This window comes from Auxenochlorella protothecoides (assembly GCF_000733215.1).
Source record: "Auxenochlorella protothecoides strain 0710 unplaced genomic scaffold scaffold63, whole genome shotgun sequence".
In the NCBI taxonomy this organism is placed as follows: Eukaryota; Viridiplantae; Chlorophyta; class Trebouxiophyceae; order Chlorellales; family Chlorellaceae; genus Auxenochlorella; species Auxenochlorella protothecoides.
In genome coordinates, this window is record NW_011934362.1 from 15351 (window position 1) to 36905 (window position 21555).

General features: G+C 65.3%; 8 protein-coding genes across 8 annotated transcripts in view; 4 read left to right on the plus strand and 4 right to left on the minus strand.

Moving 5' to 3' along the window:
• F751_5395 (H(+)/Cl(-) exchange transporter 7) overlaps positions 1 to 2478 on the plus strand; it is a gene marked incomplete at both ends in the record, with an annotated part of 5028 nt that extends 2550 nt beyond the window's left edge. The window contains 4 exons of the mRNA XM_011402517.1: positions 236 to 979; positions 1122 to 1347; positions 1456 to 2027; positions 2208 to 2478. Of these exons, the coding sequence (XP_011400819.1) occupies positions 236 to 979; positions 1122 to 1347; positions 1456 to 2027; positions 2208 to 2478 (1813 nt within the window). The remainder of the gene's footprint in view (positions 1 to 235; positions 980 to 1121; positions 1348 to 1455; positions 2028 to 2207) is intronic.
• Positions 2479 to 2945: 467 nt separating this feature from the next.
• F751_5397 (putative oxidoreductase) lies at positions 2946 to 4498 on the minus strand (the record flags this gene model as incomplete). The annotated part of the gene is made up of 4 exons (XM_011402519.1): positions 2946 to 3465; positions 3689 to 3767; positions 3919 to 4299; positions 4411 to 4498. 4 exons carry the CDS (start codon positions 4496 to 4498, stop codon positions 2946 to 2948), a joined length of 1068 nt encoding a protein of 355 aa, XP_011400821.1.
• A 437-nt stretch (positions 4499 to 4935) lies between these two features.
• On the minus strand, positions 4936 to 5784 carry F751_5398 (Phosphopantetheine adenylyltransferase; the record flags this gene model as incomplete). The annotated part of the gene is made up of 2 exons (XM_011402520.1): positions 4936 to 5273; positions 5445 to 5784. The coding sequence occupies 2 exons, from the start codon at positions 5782 to 5784 to the stop codon at positions 4936 to 4938; spliced, it is 678 nt and encodes a 225-aa protein (XP_011400822.1).
• Positions 5785 to 6774: 990 nt separating this feature from the next.
• On the plus strand, positions 6775 to 8972 carry F751_5399 (Histone acetyltransferase type B catalytic subunit; the record flags this gene model as incomplete). Its single annotated transcript, XM_011402521.1, has 7 exons — positions 6775 to 6908; positions 7003 to 7342; positions 7476 to 7601; positions 7727 to 7891; positions 8143 to 8238; positions 8372 to 8651; positions 8758 to 8972. 7 exons carry the CDS (start codon positions 6775 to 6777, stop codon positions 8970 to 8972), a joined length of 1356 nt encoding a protein of 451 aa, XP_011400823.1.
• F751_5400 (hypothetical protein) lies at positions 8712 to 8999 on the minus strand (the record flags this gene model as incomplete). Its single annotated transcript, XM_011402522.1, has 1 exon — positions 8712 to 8999. The coding sequence occupies one exon, from the start codon at positions 8997 to 8999 to the stop codon at positions 8712 to 8714; it is 288 nt and encodes a 95-aa protein (XP_011400824.1).
• A 186-nt stretch (positions 9000 to 9185) lies between these two features.
• Positions 9186 to 13968, minus strand: F751_5401 (DNA/RNA-binding protein KIN17; the record flags this gene model as incomplete). The annotated part of the gene is made up of 9 exons (XM_011402523.1): positions 9186 to 9272; positions 9345 to 9406; positions 9542 to 9674; positions 9953 to 10191; positions 10453 to 10564; positions 10802 to 11232; positions 12017 to 13217; positions 13407 to 13473; positions 13622 to 13968. The coding sequence occupies 9 exons, from the start codon at positions 13966 to 13968 to the stop codon at positions 9186 to 9188; spliced, it is 2679 nt and encodes an 892-aa protein (XP_011400825.1).
• Positions 13969 to 15294: 1326 nt separating this feature from the next.
• F751_5402 (Dihydropyrimidine dehydrogenase [NADP(+)]) lies at positions 15295 to 17527 on the plus strand (the record flags this gene model as incomplete). The annotated part of the gene is made up of 7 exons (XM_011402524.1): positions 15295 to 15363; positions 15586 to 15737; positions 15857 to 15961; positions 16192 to 16510; positions 16748 to 16870; positions 17052 to 17160; positions 17370 to 17527. The coding sequence occupies 7 exons, from the start codon at positions 15295 to 15297 to the stop codon at positions 17525 to 17527; spliced, it is 1035 nt and encodes a 344-aa protein (XP_011400826.1).
• Positions 17528 to 18017: 490 nt separating this feature from the next.
• On the plus strand, positions 18018 to 21183 carry F751_5403 (putative serine/threonine-protein kinase drkA; the record flags this gene model as incomplete). The annotated part of the gene is made up of 6 exons (XM_011402525.1): positions 18018 to 18246; positions 18415 to 18971; positions 19349 to 19900; positions 20108 to 20195; positions 20475 to 20669; positions 20924 to 21183. The coding sequence occupies 6 exons, from the start codon at positions 18018 to 18020 to the stop codon at positions 21181 to 21183; spliced, it is 1881 nt and encodes a 626-aa protein (XP_011400827.1).
• Positions 21184 to 21555: the final 372 nt, after the last annotated feature.

The following is a 21555-nucleotide window of genomic DNA, read 5'->3' on the forward strand; positions in this document are numbered from 1 at the left end:
CGTCCCAAAGCAGGCTTGTGAGGCCGGTCTGGCGATGCAGCCGCCCACTCCAGATCTCGATGCCCTGCCACACGCCCCGGGACCCATTGTCATCCTCTGGGCTCTTCCAATCCTCTTCCCGCCACAACCCTCGAGCAGGATTCTCACCATCACAAGTCTTACTGCCCCCTCCCCCCTCTTGCGAGACCACTCAGTGGACACCCTCCCCGCAATACCCCCTCCGTCCACTACCCAGGTGCCTGACCGTGCCCAAGGAGTGGGACGGCGCTCTGCTCATGCAGTACACCTGCCCCGCCGGGCAGTACAACGACCTGGCCACCATCCTGCTGTCCACCAGCGTCTACGTCATCCGCAACCTGCTGGGCATGGGCTCCCGCGCGCACCCCGTCCCCGCCGCCTGCGGCCTGGACCGTCCCTGCTACTTCTCCCTGGCCAGCTTGTGCATCGCCTCGGCGCTCTACCTGGTCCTCATGGTGGCCGCCGCCTCCACCGCCTCCCCCGGTGGCCTCTTCATGCCCTCCATCATGGTGGGCGCCACGCTGGGCGGCGCCGCGGGGCTGGCCCTGCACGCCCTCCTCCCCGCCGACTTCGGCATCAAGCCCGGCATCTTCGCCATCGTCTGCGCCACCGCCACGCTGGGCGGCGTCTTCCGCTCGTCCATCTCCCTCGTGGTCATTGTGGTGGAGGGCACGCAGGGCATCGAGTTCATGTTTGGCATCATCGTGGCTGTGGTGATCTCCAACGCCATCTCCCAGCTGCTGAACCGCGACGGGCTGTACGAGGGTGACCTGGAGCGGGACGGCACGGTGTTTTACCTACGCCACGAGCCGCCGCACCCGCTGCGCTACAAGACCGCCGCCGACGTGATGGCCAGCCCGGTGCTGGGGTTCAACGCGGTGGAGTCGGTGGCGCGGGTGCTGCAGGTGCTCCAGCGCACCACGCACAGCGGGTTTGCGGTGTACGATGACAGCAGCGGCAGGTGGGGGGTGACTGTGTGGTGGGGAGTGTGTGGGGCAGACCCCAGGCCTGGGGACAGCCGTCCATCATGCGCTGCACGCCCTGCTCCCCCAACACACCCACACTGTTGAGCAGTAGAAAACAAAACCCACAAAAACCCACAGGGACCCGATGCTGGGCTCGGGGCGGCTGGCGGGCCTGATCACGCGCACCCAGCTCATGGTACTGCTGCGGTACCGCGTGTACTGCGACGCGGCGGGACGGTACCTGGACCCCGTCCCCGACCCGGTCCTGCTGGAGGAGTGGCTGGCGGCGGAGATGGCCGCGCGCCAGGCCGCGCGCCGCTCCTCCAACTCCCTGGTCCAGGGTGGGCGGCGCTCGGCGCCGCAGGTGCGCCGCCGCCGGCGCTCCGAGGATCGGTCGGGCCGCGGCCTCTTCCTGCGGCGCGAACGGGAGCACGCGTGCCGCCCGGGCGACGCCGCGGCCCGCGCGGCGCAGTACGCCGATCGCCTGCCCAGCATGTTGATGGAGGAGGCCGACGCGGCGGCGCTGCTGGCGGCGCTGGAGTCCCAGGGCGTCTCCGAGGCGCCCTCCGAGGCCGAGGACGGGGTCGAGGCCCACAGAGGGAGTGGCAGGGGACCGGCACGCGGGGCGACGGCGGGTGACAGCGGAGGGGCCGGACGTGAGCTGCTTGGAGGCGACGGCGGAGCGGCGGCCCGGGAAGCGCCGGCGGGTGCAGGCGCGCCGGGCTTCCCCCGCCTGCCCACCGCCGGGCTCCCAGACCAAAAAGAGTGGGAGTACGCCCCCAGCCGCCCCGGCTTGCGCCCCTCGCCCTCCACCGTTGAGGTGCTGGCCCGCGCCGACCCGCCACAGGGCGCCTTTTTGAACCTGGACCCCTTCATGGCCTGCGCGCCGCTCACCGTGCGCACCGCCACGCCGGCCAATGAGGTGCACCAGCTGTTCCTGGCGCTGTCTCTGCGCCACCTGCCGGTGGTGGACCGGCGCGGCATCGTATGGGGCATGATCACGCGCAAGGACCTGGACCGCGCGGCTGGGCGTGGGTGGTGGAGGTGGGTATTATCTTTGTTTCTTTCTTTGTATTTTGTTTTGGGGGATGGGGGCCATGGCGAGCATCCAGAGGGCAGGGCACCGAGAGCTGCGGTCGGCTGTCCCTGCAGCCTACATGCATGGTACCCCCCTGCAGTCCACAACCCCCTTTCCCTCCTCACTGTCCCTCTCTCAAACCCCAGGGTCAACAACCCGCCGGCCACGCCGGAGCTGGGGTCGCCCCTGGCCGTGCGGCGGCCGAGCCCCGAATCCCCGCGCAACCTGCTGTCCTCCCTGATGCGCCGCCCGCGGTGGCTGCTGGCCGCGCTGACGCAGGACGCACGCGCGCGCCTCGGCCTCTCCCGGCACTCCTCGCCCGATGCCACGGACGACGAGGAGGCGCCGGGGCGCGTTAACATCATACGCCTCGCTGCGAATGCAAACGGCGAGCGCAGGGGGTCGCCGTTTGCATGACCAGGTGCCTGGTGCCCTCCCCCCGCCTCGCTGGAGTGTGCTATGCTGGCTCCCAGTCCCAAACCCTGACAGTTTTGCCGATGGCAGCATACCTGGCTGTTCATCGGCCCTTGCCTCTTTTCCCAGGCCCTTGCCTGCAAACTGTATATACCCCTTTTCATCTGGAGTGGCAAGGTGGCACAGGGTGCCATATCGTCCCCCCCCAAACCCATCATACTCGTCACCTCTGGTGTGTCGCCCTGCATTCCATAAATACCCCGCCTGATTCCAGAGGTGCCCAAGAGTGGATGCATGGGGGTCACAGGTACCTAGCCCCCCCTGCAGTACGCAGTCAGTCGCTGAGCAGGCGAGCTGCCTCCCTTTCATCTTGGCGCTGTTGAATGGAACACCCCGCCTGACTGCCGCCTGGCGTGTAGCCCTTATCTGCCAAACTCCTTGCCGGGCTTTAATTCAACTTACACATCCATTCACGCGCGGTGCTCAAAGGGGAGCAGGGCGCAGCCCTGCCTGGCGGACGCCAGCACCGCGCTCAGCACCCGCTCCGTCAGCGCCGCGATGCGCGGCCAGTACTCCGGTGCGCGGCCGCCGGCACGCACGACCTCGATCTCGCGCGCGAAGCGCTGCCAGAGCGCTGCCTCCTGCGTCACTGCGTTCCTCACCGTCCGCGTCTCCTCCACCGTGGCGATACGGGTGTCGCCGTCGGCCAGGCCGTTGGCGGTGGCCACGACAAAGGAGGCCTCGTGCTCGGCGGTGGGGATGACAAAGTCCCGCAGGCGCAGCGACCCCCGGTCGCCGTACACCTCCAGCTTGGAGGTGAAGACGGTGTCGAAGGCCGCCAGGAAGCGGGCCTTGCGCCCGCCGGGGAAGAGCAGCGTCGCCGCGATGTTCAGCGGCACGCCCGCCTCGTTGAACAGTGCGCCGTGGTGGGCGGCCACATGGGTGGGCGGCGTGAAGTCGTACGCCCACAGGATGGCGCGCACGCAGTACCTGTGAGGGTTGGGTGTGTGATTAAAGGGGTTTGAGTGACTTTGGGGGGGGAGAGTGCAGCGTGTGGGTGACCACGGATGTCATCCCCAAACTGAGCCAGTTCGTAACACGAAGGCCCCGCAGCCGGCCGCAGAATCGAGCTCCGTGCTGCGTGACATCCGCAAGATTGTACACTGAGGGTCGAGTCTGTGCACACCCCGTCCCTCCCTCCTGCAATACCCACCAGCCCACGTCGCCCAGTGCGCCCAGGGGGTCGCCGTCGGCCTTGACCCGCACATTGTTCTCCAGGAAGTCAGCGCTCCCTGCATGGGTGGTGCAAAAGATTGCTCAGAAATACTCTTTGCAGCCGCAAGCTTAGGAGCCGGACTGTCAGTTGCCAGTGCTCCCTGGAGGCCGCACAAAGCATGCCGTCAGCACACTGTGTCATCCCAACCCCTGTGCACCCCCGCTCACCCTTGAAGGTGAAGGCGGAATCCACATCCCACACCGGCCCGATCTCCTGCAGGGCAGCCTCCATGGCAGCGGTGCGCGGGTGGTGCATCCACATGGTGCCGTCGAAGAGCACCACGTTGGCGTCGGCCGCCGCCTTGACGATGGCATCCACATGCTCGTCCTCGATGGCGATGGGCTTCTCCAGCACTATGTGCAAGCCTTTGCTGGCGGCCTTCTGCACCCATTCCACGTGCAGGGCGGTGGGCAGGGGGATGTACACGGCCTCCACGCCCGGGAAGTCCAGCACGGCATCGTAGCCAGCCACGGGGGAGGCATGGACCAGCTTGTTGCGCTCGATGAAGGCAGCGGCCTTGGAGGCCTCACGACTGCCAACCACAACCACTGAGGGGGCCCAAGGGGTGCGAGATGGTCACAATGTAACCCAAACCCAAGTACGAACTTCCAAAAGAGGATTTACATGATCTTGCAACATCTCTACCAAGGAAGGCGAACCTTGCGCGACGTCGGGTATGGAGTTGATGGCCCGGCTTATTTTGTTGGCGATGTTAGCGCCCCCTAGGATGCCCACCTTCAGCACCATGGCAGTCGAGTGATGGGTTTTCAATTTGGAATGTGTCGATGAGGAGAAGAGAGTAGGGTCATAGATCTGTGGGCGACTGTGATCTCGTCCAGGCCCGGCTTCCAGATCACTCCCCAGCGTCGGATCCGGTTGGGACGCCTCTCTTCACACTGTCCGCTCCTCCTGCTGGCCCACCATGCATATGCTGGACAACCCCGACCAACAGCAGAGACCCACCCACACTTTTCTATGAGAGGCAGATCTGCTTACTACATGGGCAACCCAAATGCTCAGTTCCATGGAGAGACAGGCAGTGGCTGGACAAATCGTACAGGAAGCATACTGCTCAAACTTGGCACACATGAACAGGGTCCTGCACTCTTGCAAGCCTGCGGCCACCCCACGGGCGACACACCTTGCGCCAGCGTCGTGACCCCCGGAGCTCAATTTCTTCCCTCTCAGCGATCCAGACGCAGGTCGGTGGAGCTCAGCTTCCCGCTTGAGCTATGCTGGCCCCTCACCAGACCCACCACCACCACCACCAGCGGGGCAAACCCGCGCTCCGCCCGCCCGGCGTTGATGGCCTCAGCGCCGTGTATCGTTTCCTCCGACACCACGATGGCTTCGAAGCTGGGGTCGGTGGTGGCCAGCGGAGGTTCCTTCGGGTCCAGCAGGGGGCCCGCAGTCACCCGGACCCCAGGGTGGGTTGCCTCCATGTAGCCCACGGCCGCGCCGCTCCTGACTTCGTACGCCTCCAGCCACTCCCTCCCCTGCTTGTTCACCAGCAGGCGGTCCGCTGCAGGGCGGCAGAAGGTGGGGGTGAGGGGGACGCGGTGGATGCCAGGGATGGGCCTGGGCTCCACGGCCCAAGCGCCACCACTGCGGGATCAGATGGCTGGCTGCACAGCCGCCATAACTATGCACGGGTACATCACCCACAGACAGACCCGGACCCCCATGCACTCACCAGTGATGCCCACGAAGATCTCCGCGCTCGCGACCGCAGCGGTGGCGGCCAGCAGCAGGCGGTGCCCGGCGTGGAGCCGGTCAAAGGTGCCCCCCACCGCCACCTTTTTGAACGACAGCTCCCGGTCCAGGGCAGTGCCCGGCTGGCCGTGGATGCGGGCCTGAGCGCCGCTGCCCGGCGCGCATATGCCGGAAGGGGACCCGATGGGCGCGGCAGCTTCCTGCGAGCCGACCTCCAGGAACAGGGGCTCCACGCCCAGCCCCACCGCCCCCAGCGACTGGAGCTGCGTCAGCAGGGCGAGGCCCAGCTGCCTCGCAGGTGCTGCGGCATGCACGGCCATGCCCCGCAGATCCGACCTGGACGCCAATTTCTCTGTGTCAGGGACGCGGCATCAGAGGGGTACGGCGTTGGACTGCGAGATGCAAATGCAAGCCTCTGAAGAAGCACATAGAAATCATAGAGGAAGAGGGTCCCTGTGGGTCCCTGGCTGCCTACCAGGGGTCCAGCCGAGCCGAGGCAAGAGTACACAGAGGGACAGCTGGGGAGAACTCCAGCCGACGGCCGCAAACAAGTCTTTCATGAAGTCCAGGGTAGCGAGCGTGACAGGGTCCCTCCCCAGGTGCCCTTTGAGGGTATAAGAGGGGCGTGTGGTTCAAGCTCTGGGTGATTTTGTGAGAGGTTTTAGCACTGGGATTGCTAGCACTTGCCATGGGAAGGTGACCAGGCACATGCACTGTGCGTTATATTATAGGCCAGCATGCTGCACCCTGGTGTTACCACCCCCATGCAGCCTGAAATTCATGCACCTGTATGATACACCAGCACATCTGCGAAGCCCGGCTGCAGGGCTTCTCTTGCAAGCTCCGCAACCTGCCAGGCGGGCTCGTCGGCAACTGGGAGCAAGATGGCCGACATGGCTGTAGCAGTGAGACTCTGGCCCTTTGCAGAACCGGCGCGCCGGTGTCGCTTTCCTGGGGAACTGCCGGGGAATATGGAGCAGTACCGACTGCTCGGCCTGGCCGACGTCACGGCCTTGACGGCATGACGGACCACCCCTGCTGGCGCATCCGTAATGAAGAGGTGATATTTAGCGAGGACTCTTTCCCGATGCAAGAAAAGTATGGTCTGGTCGGTGATTGGCCGTAGTGAATATGTCGTGGGCGGTCCCGGCAACCCCACAGATGACGTGGCAGATTTTTGAAGTTTTGCCGTATGTCGTGCACGAATGAGCGGCAGCAAATGGCCCAACAGGAAAGCCATACAGCCAGCTGCAAAGGGAGCATCTTCAATGTAGAAAAGGTCCAAGTGATACACTGTCGCTTTGAGGAGGATGACCACGGATCCTCCCTCCAAACGGGGCCGGTCTGAGGCTGTCACCCATGATGCCAACGAGGTCATCGAGCTTGTCTTCGACGTCGGGATGGAGTCCGAGGAGCAGGCGTACAACCCGGACATGTGCCACCAGTGCGTCATGAAGGCGGCAGAGCCTGCGGAATGCGAGGAGAGTGCCAGGTGCAGTCCCGGCCATGCGTTTCGATTACCTGCCCTTCCCATGCAGGCTATTCGGCGAGGAGGAGCTGATCCAGGGCCACCCCGAGCCTGCCATAACCCTCAAGCTGTCTGCTGCCTTCCATGCCCTCCTGGAGGTCGACTCTGGCGGCAAAAAGGAGCCGGGCGCGACAGATGTGGTCGGGCCTTTCAAGGAGGCGTTCAGTGATGCCCTCTTCACGGACGAGGAAGCCTTCCAAAGGGCTGCCGCGCAGGAGGGCTCTCTTGATGTGGCAGCCCTGGGCACACCAGTCTCTATTCCTGGGGACTGGGCCCCGGGATGTGCTGGCGGTGAACTCTCCCTGCAGCTGCTGGCCAGCAGCATCGCCAGCGCCACCCCCCAGCTCAAGGTGCGTGCTGGGAGGATTGAGACATGGGTGTCCAACATCATCAAACAGCCGGGCAGCCGGGGGGCCTCCAGGGAAGCTCGGGTTGTGTGCTGATGGCTTCATGATCCCCCCTTCAAAACATATGCACTCGCAGGCCCTGCACGCCCGCCTGCAGCCCCTGCTGCTCTTCTACATCGACGCCGCCAGCATGATCGATCAGGAGGACGACAGCTGGGACCTGATCCTGGCCCTCGCCGAGACCCCGGGCGGCCAGCGCGTGGTGAGACGCGGTCCTTGGTCGGTGGAAATGCGAATGTTGCGTCAGCACCTCTCAGGTCTGCATGATATCATGCAGGCCAAGCCTCCCGCAAGGCCCCCCCCTGCCACCCCCCCAAATCCCAACAGGCGGGGTTTGCAACGCTCTACTCCTTCTTTGGCTGGCCGGACAGCAAACGCATGCGCCTGAGCCAGGTGTTCGTGATCCCTGCTTTCCAGAAGCGAGGGGTGGGGCGGGCCCTGCTGGCCGCCGCCACGGTCCACGCTCAGGCGGCCGGAGCGCTGGACATGACGGTGCGGCTGGTCTCGTGGTACCCCCTGGCATGCTCGTCCGGCTGGGACTGGGCTCTGACGCCGAGGGGTGGCAAGGGAAGCTGCAAGTCCTGATATTCTGCATTCTGTTTGCCTGACATGTTGGCCGCAGCGATGAGGCCCATGATTCTGTGCCAGGCTGCTGCCTGCAGCGAGTTCCTGTGTTCAGCTGCGTCCCGTGGCTGGGATCCCTTCAACGCACATTCCATGCCCATCATCCTCCCACCTCACAGTGCGAGGACCCGACCGAGGACCTGCAGCGCCTGCGTGACCGGTTGGACGTGCAGCGTGCACGGCATGCACCGTGGCTGCTGGAAGCGGCCAGGAGGGTGGGTACAGGGGCGCTTGAGGTTCAGCCAAGGGTGGTGTAGCAGTGTGTGGCGTAAATATCAGCTCAACGGTTCTGACCCATGTGCGTGAGATCGAATTGCACGCTCTGACTTCCTGCCTCTGCCACGACAGGTGTCTGGTCTCGCACCTGGGGCCACAACAGCCTTGGAAGGCAAGGGTGAAGTCGGCGAAGGGCAGGCAGCCTTCCACACCACCATCCCCGCCGACATAACCAAGCGCGCGCGTCAGGAGCTGTGCCTCTGCAAGCATCAGGCGCAGCGGGTCTGGGAGGTGCTGCTCTACGAGTTCCTGCTTGATGCCAAGGGGCAAGACGGGGCAGACCGAGCCATGCAGCAAGCCATCCGGCAGAAACTGTCGACCGCCATCTCTGCGGCCGAGACCGGCTCGAAAGGTGAGGCTCCTGTGAGCAACCTGGACACCTCAAAGAGCCAGCTTTGGTCTGCTACACTGTTCAGAGCTGTGCCACACACATTGCTCCCCGCCACCCTCCGCCGCAGGCAAGGTCACGCAGGAAACGGAGTCCGGCTTTGTCCTGCAGAAGCGGCGGCGGCGAGACGCAGGGCTTGGCGTCGGTGGGAGGCCAGAAACCCCATCTGTACCCGTAGAGGAGGGGTCCGCCGAGGCCAAGGCTGCGGCCGTGGAGCAGGCCGTCGAGGCGCGGCTGGATGCCATCGCGAGTGTGGCGCAGCGGCGAGGCTCGACGCTGGCCTGACGGCGGTCCCTGGGTTGCCATTCCCATGCAGTCTCGCCGATGCACTGCTGCAGCGGGCAGACAGCCTGACACAGAGGCCACCAAGCGCCAAGGGTGAAGAGCAGGCGCTGCGTCCTCCCTCGTCGGGTCGAGCACACCCCTTCCAGTCAGTGCCCCCTCACTTGCTCCTGAACCTGTGAAACTACCATGCAGGGGTCTTACAGGGGCACCCAGTCAGGTCGTGCCCGAGGTGATCTTGCAGATGTCCTCGTACTCAAAGAAGCGGACCTCCCGCCCCTCCCCCTCCAGCTCGACCTCGGCCTGAAAGGCCGAGGTGTCGATGCGGACCAGCAGCCCCCGCCGCCCCGCGAGCCGGCCCCGCACGACCAGCACGCTGCCGCCTGGCGTGGGGATCACGCTTTCCAGCTCCTCCTGGTCCACACGCACGATGTCGCCTGCACCAGGGAGGGGTGGATTAGTCATGGGCCTGACCCTGCTATGTGACAGGGGTGGTTATGTGATCCCCAGCATGCTGGGCAAGCACCTCCTCCCCCCAGTCCCCCAAACCCCCCTCCCTCGAGCACCCGCACCGCTGCTGAAGAGCTCCACCTCGCCGATGTACTTGTCCAGCACTCGCAGCACCAGCCCCTTCTCCTTGTAGTACCCGTGCGCCTTCAGGCCGGGGCTCATGACCTTGACCGTGAGCCCCTCCACCAGCCAGGCCTCCGTCTTGCGCGGCGGGGGGGCGGCGGGGCCTTGACCACGGGGCGGGGGCTGCCCTGCGGACCCCGTGCCCCCCAGGCGCGACGGGGCACCATGAGCCTTGGCCAGCTTGTCCTGGGGCAGCGAGCAAAGAAAGGGTGAGCGCCAGGGAGTCTGCGACAACAGCTGGCGCAGGGAGAGTGCCGGGTCCTGGTGCTGCAAAACCGACAGGCCTCTCGTAGCAGTGGGCTGCCCAGAAACCTCCAACCAGGGCCCCTGTCCAGAGAGCCGCTGCACACCTTTGCCATGAGCTCCTCCAGCTTGCTACGTTTCTGGGGCGGGGCAGCCGCCCTGATCCCGTCCGCGCGTGGGCCCCGCCCTGTCGCGTCCTCGCCGAAGGCGAGGGGCAAGGGTTGCGCCTGGGCCCGGGCCTCCGACTGTCGCGCCGGGGCTGCCAGGGCAAAGGCGACGGGCGCGTCGTCGAGCCTCTGGAGGTCGGTCGCGCCCTCCGAGGACATGGTGGCGGGCTGGTCCTCCCCTATGATCAGCGGGCGGGCAACTCGGGCTGGGCACGCATTGTTCTAATGTTGATGAGCAAGGCAAGAACTTGCACGAACGATTTCAGCGACAGCTGCTGCTTCGTGACCGCGTCAGAGAGCGGCCGCCCAGCCTGTGGCGCGGAGTGCACGTTCAAAGCCAGCTCTGCAATGACAAGCTCTCAAGAGTGCTGAGCCTGGCCAACTCCAAGCGCCCATCACTGCTGCGCAAACCATGGAACACGCCCTGCCGCGCCTCTCACCTGGCTGACTGGCCCTGGCTCGGGCCACCTGGGCCTCGAGGGCTTTGTTGTGGCGCTCCGACTCTTCCAGCTCGGCCCTTTCACGCTTCAGGCGCTTCTTCTCCAACAGTTCCTGTGCCATTCTCGGAGCACCGGAAGGAGTTGACGATTTGAGAGCAGGCTAGCAGGTCGCCTTGTCTCGGCATGGAGTACGCAGCCATCATCCAATGGAGACCGCCTCAAGTCACAGAAGCCACTGTAGGGGTATTCTGGCAGGTATGCCCGCCCCGTGACGCATCATCGCACGTGACCAAAAATATCTTGCCGGCCCAGCAACACCCCTAAACCCCCCTCTGTTTCGCCAACTCACCTCGGCAGCGTCCTTCTGGATGAGGGACATGAACCACCCTTTGGGCGTCTCATCAACCCGGCAGATGCCCTTCTTCCCCAGGTACTTGACGAACTCCGTCAGGGTCAGCCACTTGGTGGAGTTCATGTGCACGTGATGCCGGTCCGCGATGAACTCGTTGTAAACCACGGTGGCCTGCACCCGGCTGAAGGGGTGGGCGCGACGTAGGTGTTCCAGAAAAGACTCCTCGAACTCCTCCGAGTACCCCTCGATCACCCGGTCCGGGTTCTGCCCAAATATCTCCATCTGGCGCCGGTGAGCGTCCGAGGTGAGGTGGCACTTGAAGCCGTTCTCATCCCTGCAGGACTTGCCGCACATCTGGCAGTACCACCGCAGCTTCTGGAGGCCCTTGGCCTTGATGCGGTTGGCTATCGCCTTGGGGGTCAGGAAACCTGCGATGCGAGGGCGGAGGCGCAGTTAGGATGAGGACACAGAGTCAAATTGTCGCGGAACACGCGAGACCGGGTTGCGCTCCAGCTCTCCCGACACACCATTCTTCCCCATCCTGGCTCAGCAGCGTGCGCCAGCAGCTGATCAGGCACTTTCGGCCATAATGATATATTTCCGTTTGCCGAACGTGGAGATGGGGGTAATGAACTCACCGAGGAGCCCCTTTTCTCGTGCTGGATCCCTGACTGCAAGATTGGGCGCGCGCGCGGTTCAGCTTCTCGAGAATTCGTCGTCACCAGGAGCACAAGCATGTTGATCGCGTCAGATTCAAGCGCTCCGGCCTGATCATGCTAGAAGGACCCGTGAGAAGTCCTGGAGTACTCTGGATGATGTTGGTTCGATACCTACGTGGCAGGGCCCCTGCTTGTAAGTTCCAGGGGCCTGTGCTCCCCCGCTCTGTGGCGCCCACATGATCCTGACGGGCATCAATTACAGGAGGGGTGGGTGTCATACAGGAAACAGGTCGCCGCCGTGCAGGGGGACAAGAAGTGGTGGATCAGGGGTCTGAGTCAGCTCGCCAGCAACAACAAGGTCTCGGTCTGTCCGGGGGAGCGAGGGGTCCACACATGAGTGGGTCCAAGGGTGTTCCTTCAGGATCACGAGCGCGAGCGGCGCACCCGCGCATGGGGACGAAGAGGTCGGCGACGGCGCGCGCGTCGAGGCTTTGGCCTCGCAAAATGTGCAGGGCCTCGCATCAGACGCGCGCCACGGCGCAGGACAGGGCACCTGCGGTCCCCTGCAGCGGCCCCGAGGGCGCGAGCTGCACCTCCAGGGCCGCCACGGCCGCCGCCAGCTCCGACAGCATGTCCACCACTGATGCGGAGAACCGTGGCCCCACCGAGCTGGCCATGGACCCCGGTGACGTGGCGCTGGGGGTGGGCGCCCCGTCCGTGGCCGTGCGTGGGGGCGGCGTGGGCAGCGGCCACTCCGGCCCGCGCGCGTCCTCGCCGCCCGACAGGTCCAGCGGAGGGACCTGGCGCCGAGGGCGGCGCCGCCGCGACGCCTGGCCATCATCTGCCGTGCCAGGGCTGGGAGGGGAGCGGGCGCTGCTTCCCGGCATCGAGCCGGCCAGGAAGGCGCGTGGCCGCCGACCGACGATGAGCGACGCCTGGGCGTCGTGCGCGCGGCGAAGAGCCGCCGCCGGCTCCCGCACCCTCGAAGCATGCGGCGAGGCACCGCTGCTCTGGCGCGATGTAGTCGGGAGGCTGCCTAGGCCGGAGCCGCTCGCCGCAGGGGAGGCCCCCCCACCGCCCGAGCGCGCCACGGTCTCTGCAGTCCGAGCGTGATGATACTCCTCCCCCCGCACATCACCCGTCTCGCCAGCCGAGGAGGAATCGGTCGAGTCCAGCAGCCTCCGCCCCGACCGAGCGGGCAGGTGCTGCGCGCGCTGCTGCCGGCGCTGCGTCGTGTCCTCGGCCGGGGAGCGCTGATGCTGGCGTCCGGAGGGCCGAGAGGCGGCGTGGGGCGCCGAAGTCTTGCCTCCTTCCCAGTCGGCAGCGTCCCTGCTTTGCGAGGCATGGGACGCCGTGCTGGGGCTGGAGGGCCACTCGGCGCTCACACAGGAACTGGAGCAGTCTGCCGCGGCACCGGCCCGGGCCCCGCGCGGCCGCCTGGCACGTGCCGGCAGGCTCCCGGCCGCCGCCTCGGCCTTGGCGGCCTGCAGCTCGCATGCGAGCATGGCGACCTGCTGCTCGGCGGCCAGCCTCCGAACCTCGCTGGCCTGAAGCGCCGCCTGCGTGGTCGCCAGCTGCGCCTCCAGGCCACGGGTCGCCTCCGCCTGGCAGGCCCAGCGGGCCTCCAGCTCCGTCAGCTGCGCTGACACGGCCTGGACCAGGGCCGAGGCGGAGCCCTGCCTCGATGATGCCGTCGCCAGGGCGCAGGCTGTGGCAGCCAGGCGAGGGGACATTGACCGCGTCCACTCTGCCACCTGGGGCGGGTGGGGAGAGGGGGGCAAGCGGTGAAGAGTTGGAATGCGGAACTGAGCAACAAGAGACAAGAGTTGGGTGATCGGCACCAGGGGATGCAGGAATGGCTGGCCAGCTCATGGTGAGACGTCGCTGGATGAGGCAGGACCCCCAAACACATGGGGATCCCCATCATTCAGCCAGTAGCTCACCTCTGCGTCTCGGGAAGCGAGGGCTGCAGAGGCCCGCTTCGACTCCCGCTTGCACTCCTCCAGCGACCTGTGATGAGAAGAGAGCTGGTAAGTGGCACGAGCAAGACATCCATGTAACCGCGAGCACCTAGGGACCCAGATCCTGCAGGCATCACCTGGGCATGCCACCAACTTAACGGTTGATCAGGATGATAACAACCCACCCCGGGACCCACCTTTGGAGTTCATGGATGGTGTTCTGGCGAGCAGCCGCTGCGGTCTGGAAGGCTCGGGTGCCTGCCAGCGCCATGGCCAGCTGGGCAGCATGCTCGCTGGCCGCGGCCTGCGCGGCGCGGACCAGCCCCAGCTTCTCGGTCTCGGACGTGGCCAGGGACGCTTTCAGGGCGCGGGCCTGGGCCCGGAGCGAGCGCAGCAAGGCCGCGAGGACATGGAGCTGCTGCGTTGGGTGGATGCCGCCCGCCAACCTCCTGGTATCTGATGGGGGACCGACCGTGTCTGCAGCTGGTTCGGCGTTGGGCTCGCGGCTGGGCGAGCACACGCTCTCTATCCCAGCCTCCAACATGGACCTAGAGGGAGACCAGGTACTATTCTAGGTATAACCGCCGGGAGTCGGGGGGATTTGCGCGCCGCTCTCAGCCAACCACCAACAAGTCCGTCAGCACGGCCAGGAGCTGATTTCGTCCAGGGCGCAGCACAAACGGTGGTTGGGCCGAGATCTGACGAGTCATTGGGTATCGCAGCCCATAATTAGGAACAAGTGGCGCGCCCTTCCGCCATAGGAGAAGCCGGACTGTTCTAGTTCGGAGCGTGAAGGCGCGCAACAGCCGATGGGTGCCGCCAGACCCACGCGAGTCATGTGGTGGGTGTTAGTTATTTGGATGCAATGCGTCGTTGCCACGTCAAGATGATGGGCATAGGGCAAAAATGCGCAAAGAGATCTCAGAAAAATACAAACTGTTCGGAAGAAAGGACAGCACATGGTCGCTAAGGGAATAGTGGTTGCAGGAATGCCACCGTGAACGTATATTATTACCCGCAATGCTCTAGCAAGCATACCATGCCTTGGAGGCACGATGTGAACGTGACACTGCAAGTGTGCTGACTTGCCCGCTGTTGTCAGAAGTTGTGTGTCTCACAAGCGGAGTGGTTGCCTGCAGTTTCCACAAGTGTAGGTTCACCTGACCAACAAACATGCTGTTTATAGAAAATCCAACTCACTCTGCTTCCTGCCAAGTCACTGAGGTCATGGGGACGTGCTGCCACATCTCCCAGGGCAAGCTATTATAGCATTACGTAACCGGAAATTCGAGTGTCGGAGCTGCCACATGGGTCGCTGCTCTCCGTCACGCCGGCATTCTCCTGAAACTTGGAACAGTTTCCAGGAACGTATACTCAACAATAAATTCTGACATGTCGATCGCGGGCCACCCCTCGATGTCGGTGTCGAGGGCCAAGATCAGTAGGGCTTCGCCCCTGGCAGGGTTCGAGACAGGTGAGCGTGAAGCCCTTTCTTGCTTGTACCTTTGGCAGCAACCCTAAACATCACATCCAGATTCGCGCTCCCTCATCCACGATGCACGGCAGTGAGGACTCCAAGGTCGGTCCACTGTGCACAGCGCACTGCGATCCATGCCAGCGGGTCCAATGGCGCAGCTCCTGCACTGGTGAGGTCCCAACTCGCGCATCTGTATTCATATTGTCACATCATATCTCCCGTTGCGTTCCAAGCAAGCTAGGATGAAGCTGACGGGGCACAAGTGTGGGTTGCTGCCCACAGGTCAATGGAGCTGTGGCCTCTGGCCCAGACCTGTCGGTCACTGTCAACGGCTTGAAGCTGCCAAACCCCTTTGTCATCGGGAGCGGACCTCCTGGCACTAACTATGCCGTCATGAAGCGAGCATTTGAGGATGGTTGGGGCGCCGTCATTGCTAAGACTGTGTCCCTGGACTCGTCCAAGGTTGGCTGGGGCACCGGGGGGGATGATGGAGGACTGCATGCTGTTAGATATTACTGGCAGTGGCCATGTCTGCTGTGCTTGTGGGCCACGCCGGCAGTCACGCGGATGGTGCGTCCTCAGTAGGCAATCCATTGCGGCAGTGATCAGTCTTTGTGGATGCCTGTGTCGCCTCAGTCCAGAAATCCAGCACAATAAAAACACCCCCCTGTCCTGGACTCCCAGGTCGTCAATGTCACGCCACGCTATGCAAAGATGTTTGCCCCCGGCTCCAAAAAGGACGTGATTGGGTGGGAGAATATCGAGCTCATCTCCGACAGGCCCTTCGAGACCATGCTGGAGGAGTTCAAGCGACTAAAGGCCGAGTTCCCAGACAGGTCGGGGCTGAGTTTTGTTCCTTGGGTGGTGGCATGATAATCCCCCTCCATTCCGACTGGCATCTGGAGACCATCTGGCCAGCAAAGCTCCTCGTCCTGTCTACGCTTGCCCCCCACAGGGTGCTCATCGCCAGCATCATGGAGGAGGTCAACCGTGCCTCCTGGGAGGAGATCGTGGAGCGGTGCCAGGAGGCGGGGGCCGACGCATTCGAGATCAACTTCAGGTGCCGGGGGGGATGGGATGGTGCACTGTGCCGCATCAGGAACCGTGAAGGTGGCGACTCGAGTTTTGACATCTCCGCTTAGCCTCATGGTGCCAGGAATCCCTCTTTCACATGCACTCTACAACCCAGTTCTCAGCATCCCCTTGCCATCCCACTGTGAACTGCCTCTCCCAGTAAGAGGGCCCCGCCCTACCCCCTCCCTCACCGCCCCCCCTTGTCCCCCGCAACAGCTGCCCGCATGGCATGCCCGAGCGCCGCATGGGCATGGCTATGGGCCAGGACCCGGACCTCCTCTCCGAGGTCTGCTCCTGGGTTACCGCCAAGGCCACGGTGCCAGTCTGGGCCAAGATGACGCCCAATATCACCGACATCGCGGTACCCGCGGCCGCCGCCCTGCGTGCGGGGTGCGAGGGAGTGTCCGCCATCAACACCATCACCAGCGTCATGGGCGTGGACCTGGCCACGCTGCGCCCGCAGCCCAGCGTGCAGGGCCACACGACGCCGGGCGGCTATTCCTACACCGCCGTCAAGCCCATCGCCCTGGCCAAGGTGGGGGAATGGGGTGGGGGAAGGGGGTGGGGGGTGAAAGGGCATGTATCACAGGATGGATGGGGAGGGGCCTGGGCAGGGGTGGGCTGGCTTCTAGTTTGGGTGAGAAGAAAAGAGTGCAGGGGCTGGGCAAATGTCCGTCCAGCACGGCCTCTGTGGACGCCGCGGAGCTGGGTCCCTTCGAGAGGGTAACGTTTCGACCGCCTGTACGCCCCGTCCCACCCCCTCTGCTCATAGGTCATGTCCATCGCCAAGGCCATCGCGGCGGACCACCCGGGCGCCTCGCTGTCGGGCCTGGGCGGGGTGGCCACGGGAAGTGACGCCGCGGAGTTCATCCTCATCGGCGCAGACACCGTTCAGGTGGGGGCCGGGGGGGCGGGAGGGAGGGCTGGGTGAGTGGGAGGAAGGAATCCTGTGTGTGGCGCTGCCCGTTGCAAGCCGAGCTATCAGTGGAGACTGAGGAGGGGCAGCTGGGGTTCCAAATTTCGATCTAGCAGCATCGAGCACCCCTTACAAGACCCCCACCTTCTCCCATCATCAGGTGTGCACCGGGGTCATGCTCAAGGGATATGGTCTGGTGCGTGACCTCTGCGCCGAGCTGCAGGACTTCATGCGGCAGCATGACTTCAAGAGCATTGACGAGTTCAGAGGTGGGGAACATGCCTGGTGCCTGGTAGGGTGCTGGGATGGTAGTGGCCGTTGCGCTTGCCACTGTCTTGCCCTCGTCACCAGCGAGGTCATGGCGATGTGCACGTCTCTGGCCCCCTGCGAGAGCCATGTGCGCTCCCCTCACGCTACCCCGCCCCTCATACGACCCTCTCATCCCCCCCCTACGACCACACATCATCCACGCTCACAGGCAAGGCGCTCCCCTACTTCACCACACACCACGAGCTCGTCAGGATGCAGAGGGAGGCCATTGCGGAGAAGAAAGCAAAGCGAGTGGGTCTGTCTCGCGACGATGACTGGTCCGGCGACGGCTTCGTGAAGGAGGCCGAGTCCATGGTTGCGCAGTGAGCAGGCGCTCGGGGCTGCGTGCGTAATGGGGTGTGCATGGGCTGGCTCCACGGCTGCCTTCCAGACGCCTCATCGCATGCAGCAGATGGCCGGGCCCGTGAGGTGCGCGAACGAGCCTGCACGACCTCCAGTACACCCTTTGTTGGTGAAGAAACAACATTACATTGAGGTTAGGAGTACATAATATAAACAGCGGGGGAGAGTGCGTGATAGATTGGTATTTGTGGAGCTGGGAACCCTACTGCCCGAGTCAAGAGAAGTGCTGGTGAGGGCGCCAGGACCAGGATGCGCGTGAGCACATGACAATCACGGAATTTGCAGCCGGCGGTCTCTACCTTGCACAAAAGGTGTGACATCACCACTTCACTCGTACTGCAAGCCTGTCGGGGCCTGCCCGCTCCGGATGCGCGAGGGCATCACTCCCCCCGGCTTAGCGCCACAGCCTGGGGCGCAGAGGCCAAGGCAGCGCCGATAACGGCATCGGCGAGTCATGGAGCGCTTCCTCACGCAGGCCATGATAGTGTGCTTCATCCTGGGCTCGTCGAGGGTCGCGGCTCAGGGCTGCAATGAGCTGCACCCCGTGACCAGCCCCTTCAACGAGAGCGCCTGGCTGTCATGCATCGATGGCGTGGAGCCCGTGGTCTCGGCCTCCACCCCTGATGCCTTGTATGACCTCCTCTCCAACCTGGGCGCTGCGGATGTGACCGTCGTCATCACGGGTATGCACGCGATGGCGATGGTGGTGGTGGGTCCATGCTTGCTGGGTGCTGCATCCCTGCCAGCCATGCTTGCTGGGTGCTGCATCCCTGCCAGGCGCCCCACCGCGCTCGGCCCCGCGATGCCCGGCCGCCGCTCCATCGCCCCCACTCCTCCCGCACCCTCCTCAGCTGACATGAGCCTCTCGGACTGGGCCATCAAGGCCACCCCCGTTGTCGTGTCCCAGAACCAGATCGTGGTCCTGCGTGCCGAGCTGACCTCGCTGCCCGACGTCACGCATGGCCTCCCCGCCCTCCTGGCGGCGGGTGCCCACAATCTCAGCCTGGCCCGGCTCCCCGGCTTGTTCGAGGTGCAGACCGGCGGCACCCTGGCCTTGGTCGGCCTGGTGCTCACCCACCCGCCCAGCGCCGCGGCCTACACCGCCGCCTTCCCGGCAGGCACCATCCGTCCCGCCGGCCTCGACCTCTACCCAGCAGTCCTGGCCGACGACCGCGCCGTGGTGGCCACCTCCTACACCAGCGTGGACTTTGAGGACGCCGACTGCTCCCAGGCTCTGATCAACAGCCTGACCTTCCTGCGCGGCTCCGCGCTGGCCTCCGCAGACGCGGTGGGCGAGGTGCCGGGCGCGCCCACGCCGGCGTACTACACCGACGAGGTGGGCGCGCTTACCCTGGCCATGGTCAACTCAAGCAGCCTCCTGCGACTGCCCGGGCAATTCATGGTGCAGGTGCTGGGGCCCTCCCTCGAGTACTGCATGATCACTGCGGACGGCGGTGGCGACGACGACGGCGGCGGAGGGGGCGGTGGCGGGGGCCTCCCCGCATGGGCCATCGCGCTGATCGTCGTGGGCGCCGTGGCGGCCGCGTCGCTGGCCGCCCTTGCGGCCCTCATCCTCCTGCGCCGGCGGCGGCGCCGGCGGCTGGCCAAGCACGGCGGGCCCGCGAGTGCCGGGGTGGCCGCCAGCGCCGGGGTGGCCTCTGGGCGGGAGGTTGCGGGGTGGCACATCGTCGCGCGCCCCCCCCCCCTCGCCCAGTGCGCCTGGCCGCGCCCGACGGTGGGTGCGCGCCATCGGCCGCGCCAATCGCCGCCGGGCTTGCCGCGGAGCCCTGGCCGGGCCTGGGGTTCCGAGACGGCGTCGAAGAGCCGGGCCTGGGGTTCCGAGACGGCGTCGAAGAGCCGGCCCCGGTCCCCGGCCTGGCCTCCCTCGACGCCCAGACCTGTGACGTAGGCCTGGACGCAGACCTGACACGCCTGGCGGCCCTGCAGTCCACGTGGCGCGGGGCGGTGGCCTCCTCCCTGGACCTGGAGTTCCTGGAGACGCTGGCGCACAGCCGTGGCGCCACGGTGTGGCGCGGGCGCTGGCGCGGCTCCCCTGTCGCCATCAAGGTGGTGGAGGACCCGGCACGCGCCGCGGCGCTGGCGGCCGAGGGCGACCTCATCCAGTCGCTGAGCCACCCCAACGTCGTCAGCGTTTACATGGTCTGCGCCGCGCGGGGTTTCGACCTGGGGGCCGGGGCGGAGGAGGGAGGCCGCCCCGAGGCCCGCGCAGCAGCAAGGGTCATCGTCATGGAGCTCTGCGACCGAGGTTCCCTCCAGGACTGCGTGCGGGTGGGGGGCTGCGGACTCTGGGGCGCCGACGCCGCACAGCCGAACGAGGTCAGTTTGTGTATGGAGGGGTAGAGAGGATGCCGAGGTAGTGTGCTGCCATGGTACAAGGGGGGGTGGGGGGGAGGTTCAGAGGGTGGGCGCATGTCGGTCCAAGGATGTTTGTGGTTCCGAATGCAGTGCCTGCAAGAGGCACTCCCCATCGGCGGCCAGTACGATCCCCTCGACCCCGACCCCCCACATCTCCCGCCCGCACAGGAGGCGCTGCTGCGACTCTTCATCGATGTGGCGACGGCCCTCGACTACCTGCACTCCAGCGGGGTTGTTCACGGCGACCTCAAAACAGGTGTGTGTGTTTCATAAGGTCCGTGCTGATCGGAGATCCCGGACGCTGCGACTGCACCCCATGAATCGATGTCCATGCTGTGGGCGTGGGGATCATGAAAACCTTCAGAATGCGTCTTGACTGTCTGTCGTCTTGACATGGTGCGGCCCGGGGGTTGGAAGCTGCTGGCCCGACCCTCGCAGGACCCACCAGCGGCACCATGATGTGTCGTGCGACTGGCGGTCCCAGCAGACCTGGCTAGAAACCCCCCTCACCCCCCCCTCCCACCCCCCCGTCCAGGCAACGTGCTGCTCACCTCGGCAGCCAACAGCAAGCGGGGCTACCGCGCCAAGGTGGGGGACTTTGGGTGCAGCAGCAAGCTGTGCCAGCCGACTGGCAGTGTGGAATGCGGGACCCTGTCCTGCCTGGCGCCGGAGATTTTCGCAGGCGCCGCTCCCTCCCCTGCCGCAGACTGCTACGCCTTTGGCATCCTGGGTAGGTTTCGGAGGGGGGAGGGGGAGGATGGGGATTCTGTTTCTGGTGGTCCTAGGGGGGGCTTGCCGTGTGGGAGCCGTGAGCAGGGCTGACCCCCCGCAACCCAGGCCAGCGCACCTGCCGGCACACACCTCCCTCGACCCATGGCCGAGCCCTGGGGCCGGGCACGGGTTCCCACGCTCCGCTTGCCGCGTGGTGCCCGTGTGATGCCCCCTCGATCGACCCCTGGCGAACGCCGCCCCCCACACCTGCAGTGTGGGAGGCTTGGACGCGGCGCCGGGCCTACGAGGGCATGCCCGCCCTGCAGATCATGGCCGGCGTGGCACATGAAGGCACGCGCCCGCCGCTCCCCGCCGACATGCCCCCGGCCCTCTCGTCCCTGGTCTGGGACTGCTGGGTCGCGGACCCTGCCGCCCGCCCCGACTCCCTCCAAATCCTGCGACGGCTCAGGGCCCGGCTGGCCTCGCTCGGCGCGGACCTGGGCCGCCCCCGACACTCCCTGCCCCACGTGTGAGCCTGCTTTGGCGGGCCAACGCTCTTTTCCCCCCGCCATCCCCTGCGCAACGTATCCCCTGCATGCGGGCCCCGCAGCATGACGCCAATTTTCCTAGCTGCAGGCCCCCGGCCTTGCCCTGTTTCCAGCCCTCGGGCCCCTGCTCTCTCCAGGACTGCTCAGCTGCAGGTGGGAAGGCCGCGCGCCCCACCCCTTCCCCCCCCATTCCCCAAACCCATGTTTCCACACCTCCAAACTTGAGCTTGCTGAGGCTGTAACAACACTGCTCGGTCACTGCAACGAGGGAGGGCGGGCGAGGCCGTTGAGGGGTGTGGCATGCTACGGCCGAGGGGGCCAAGCAAGAGTAATCTAGAATGAAATCGACAAGTCTGA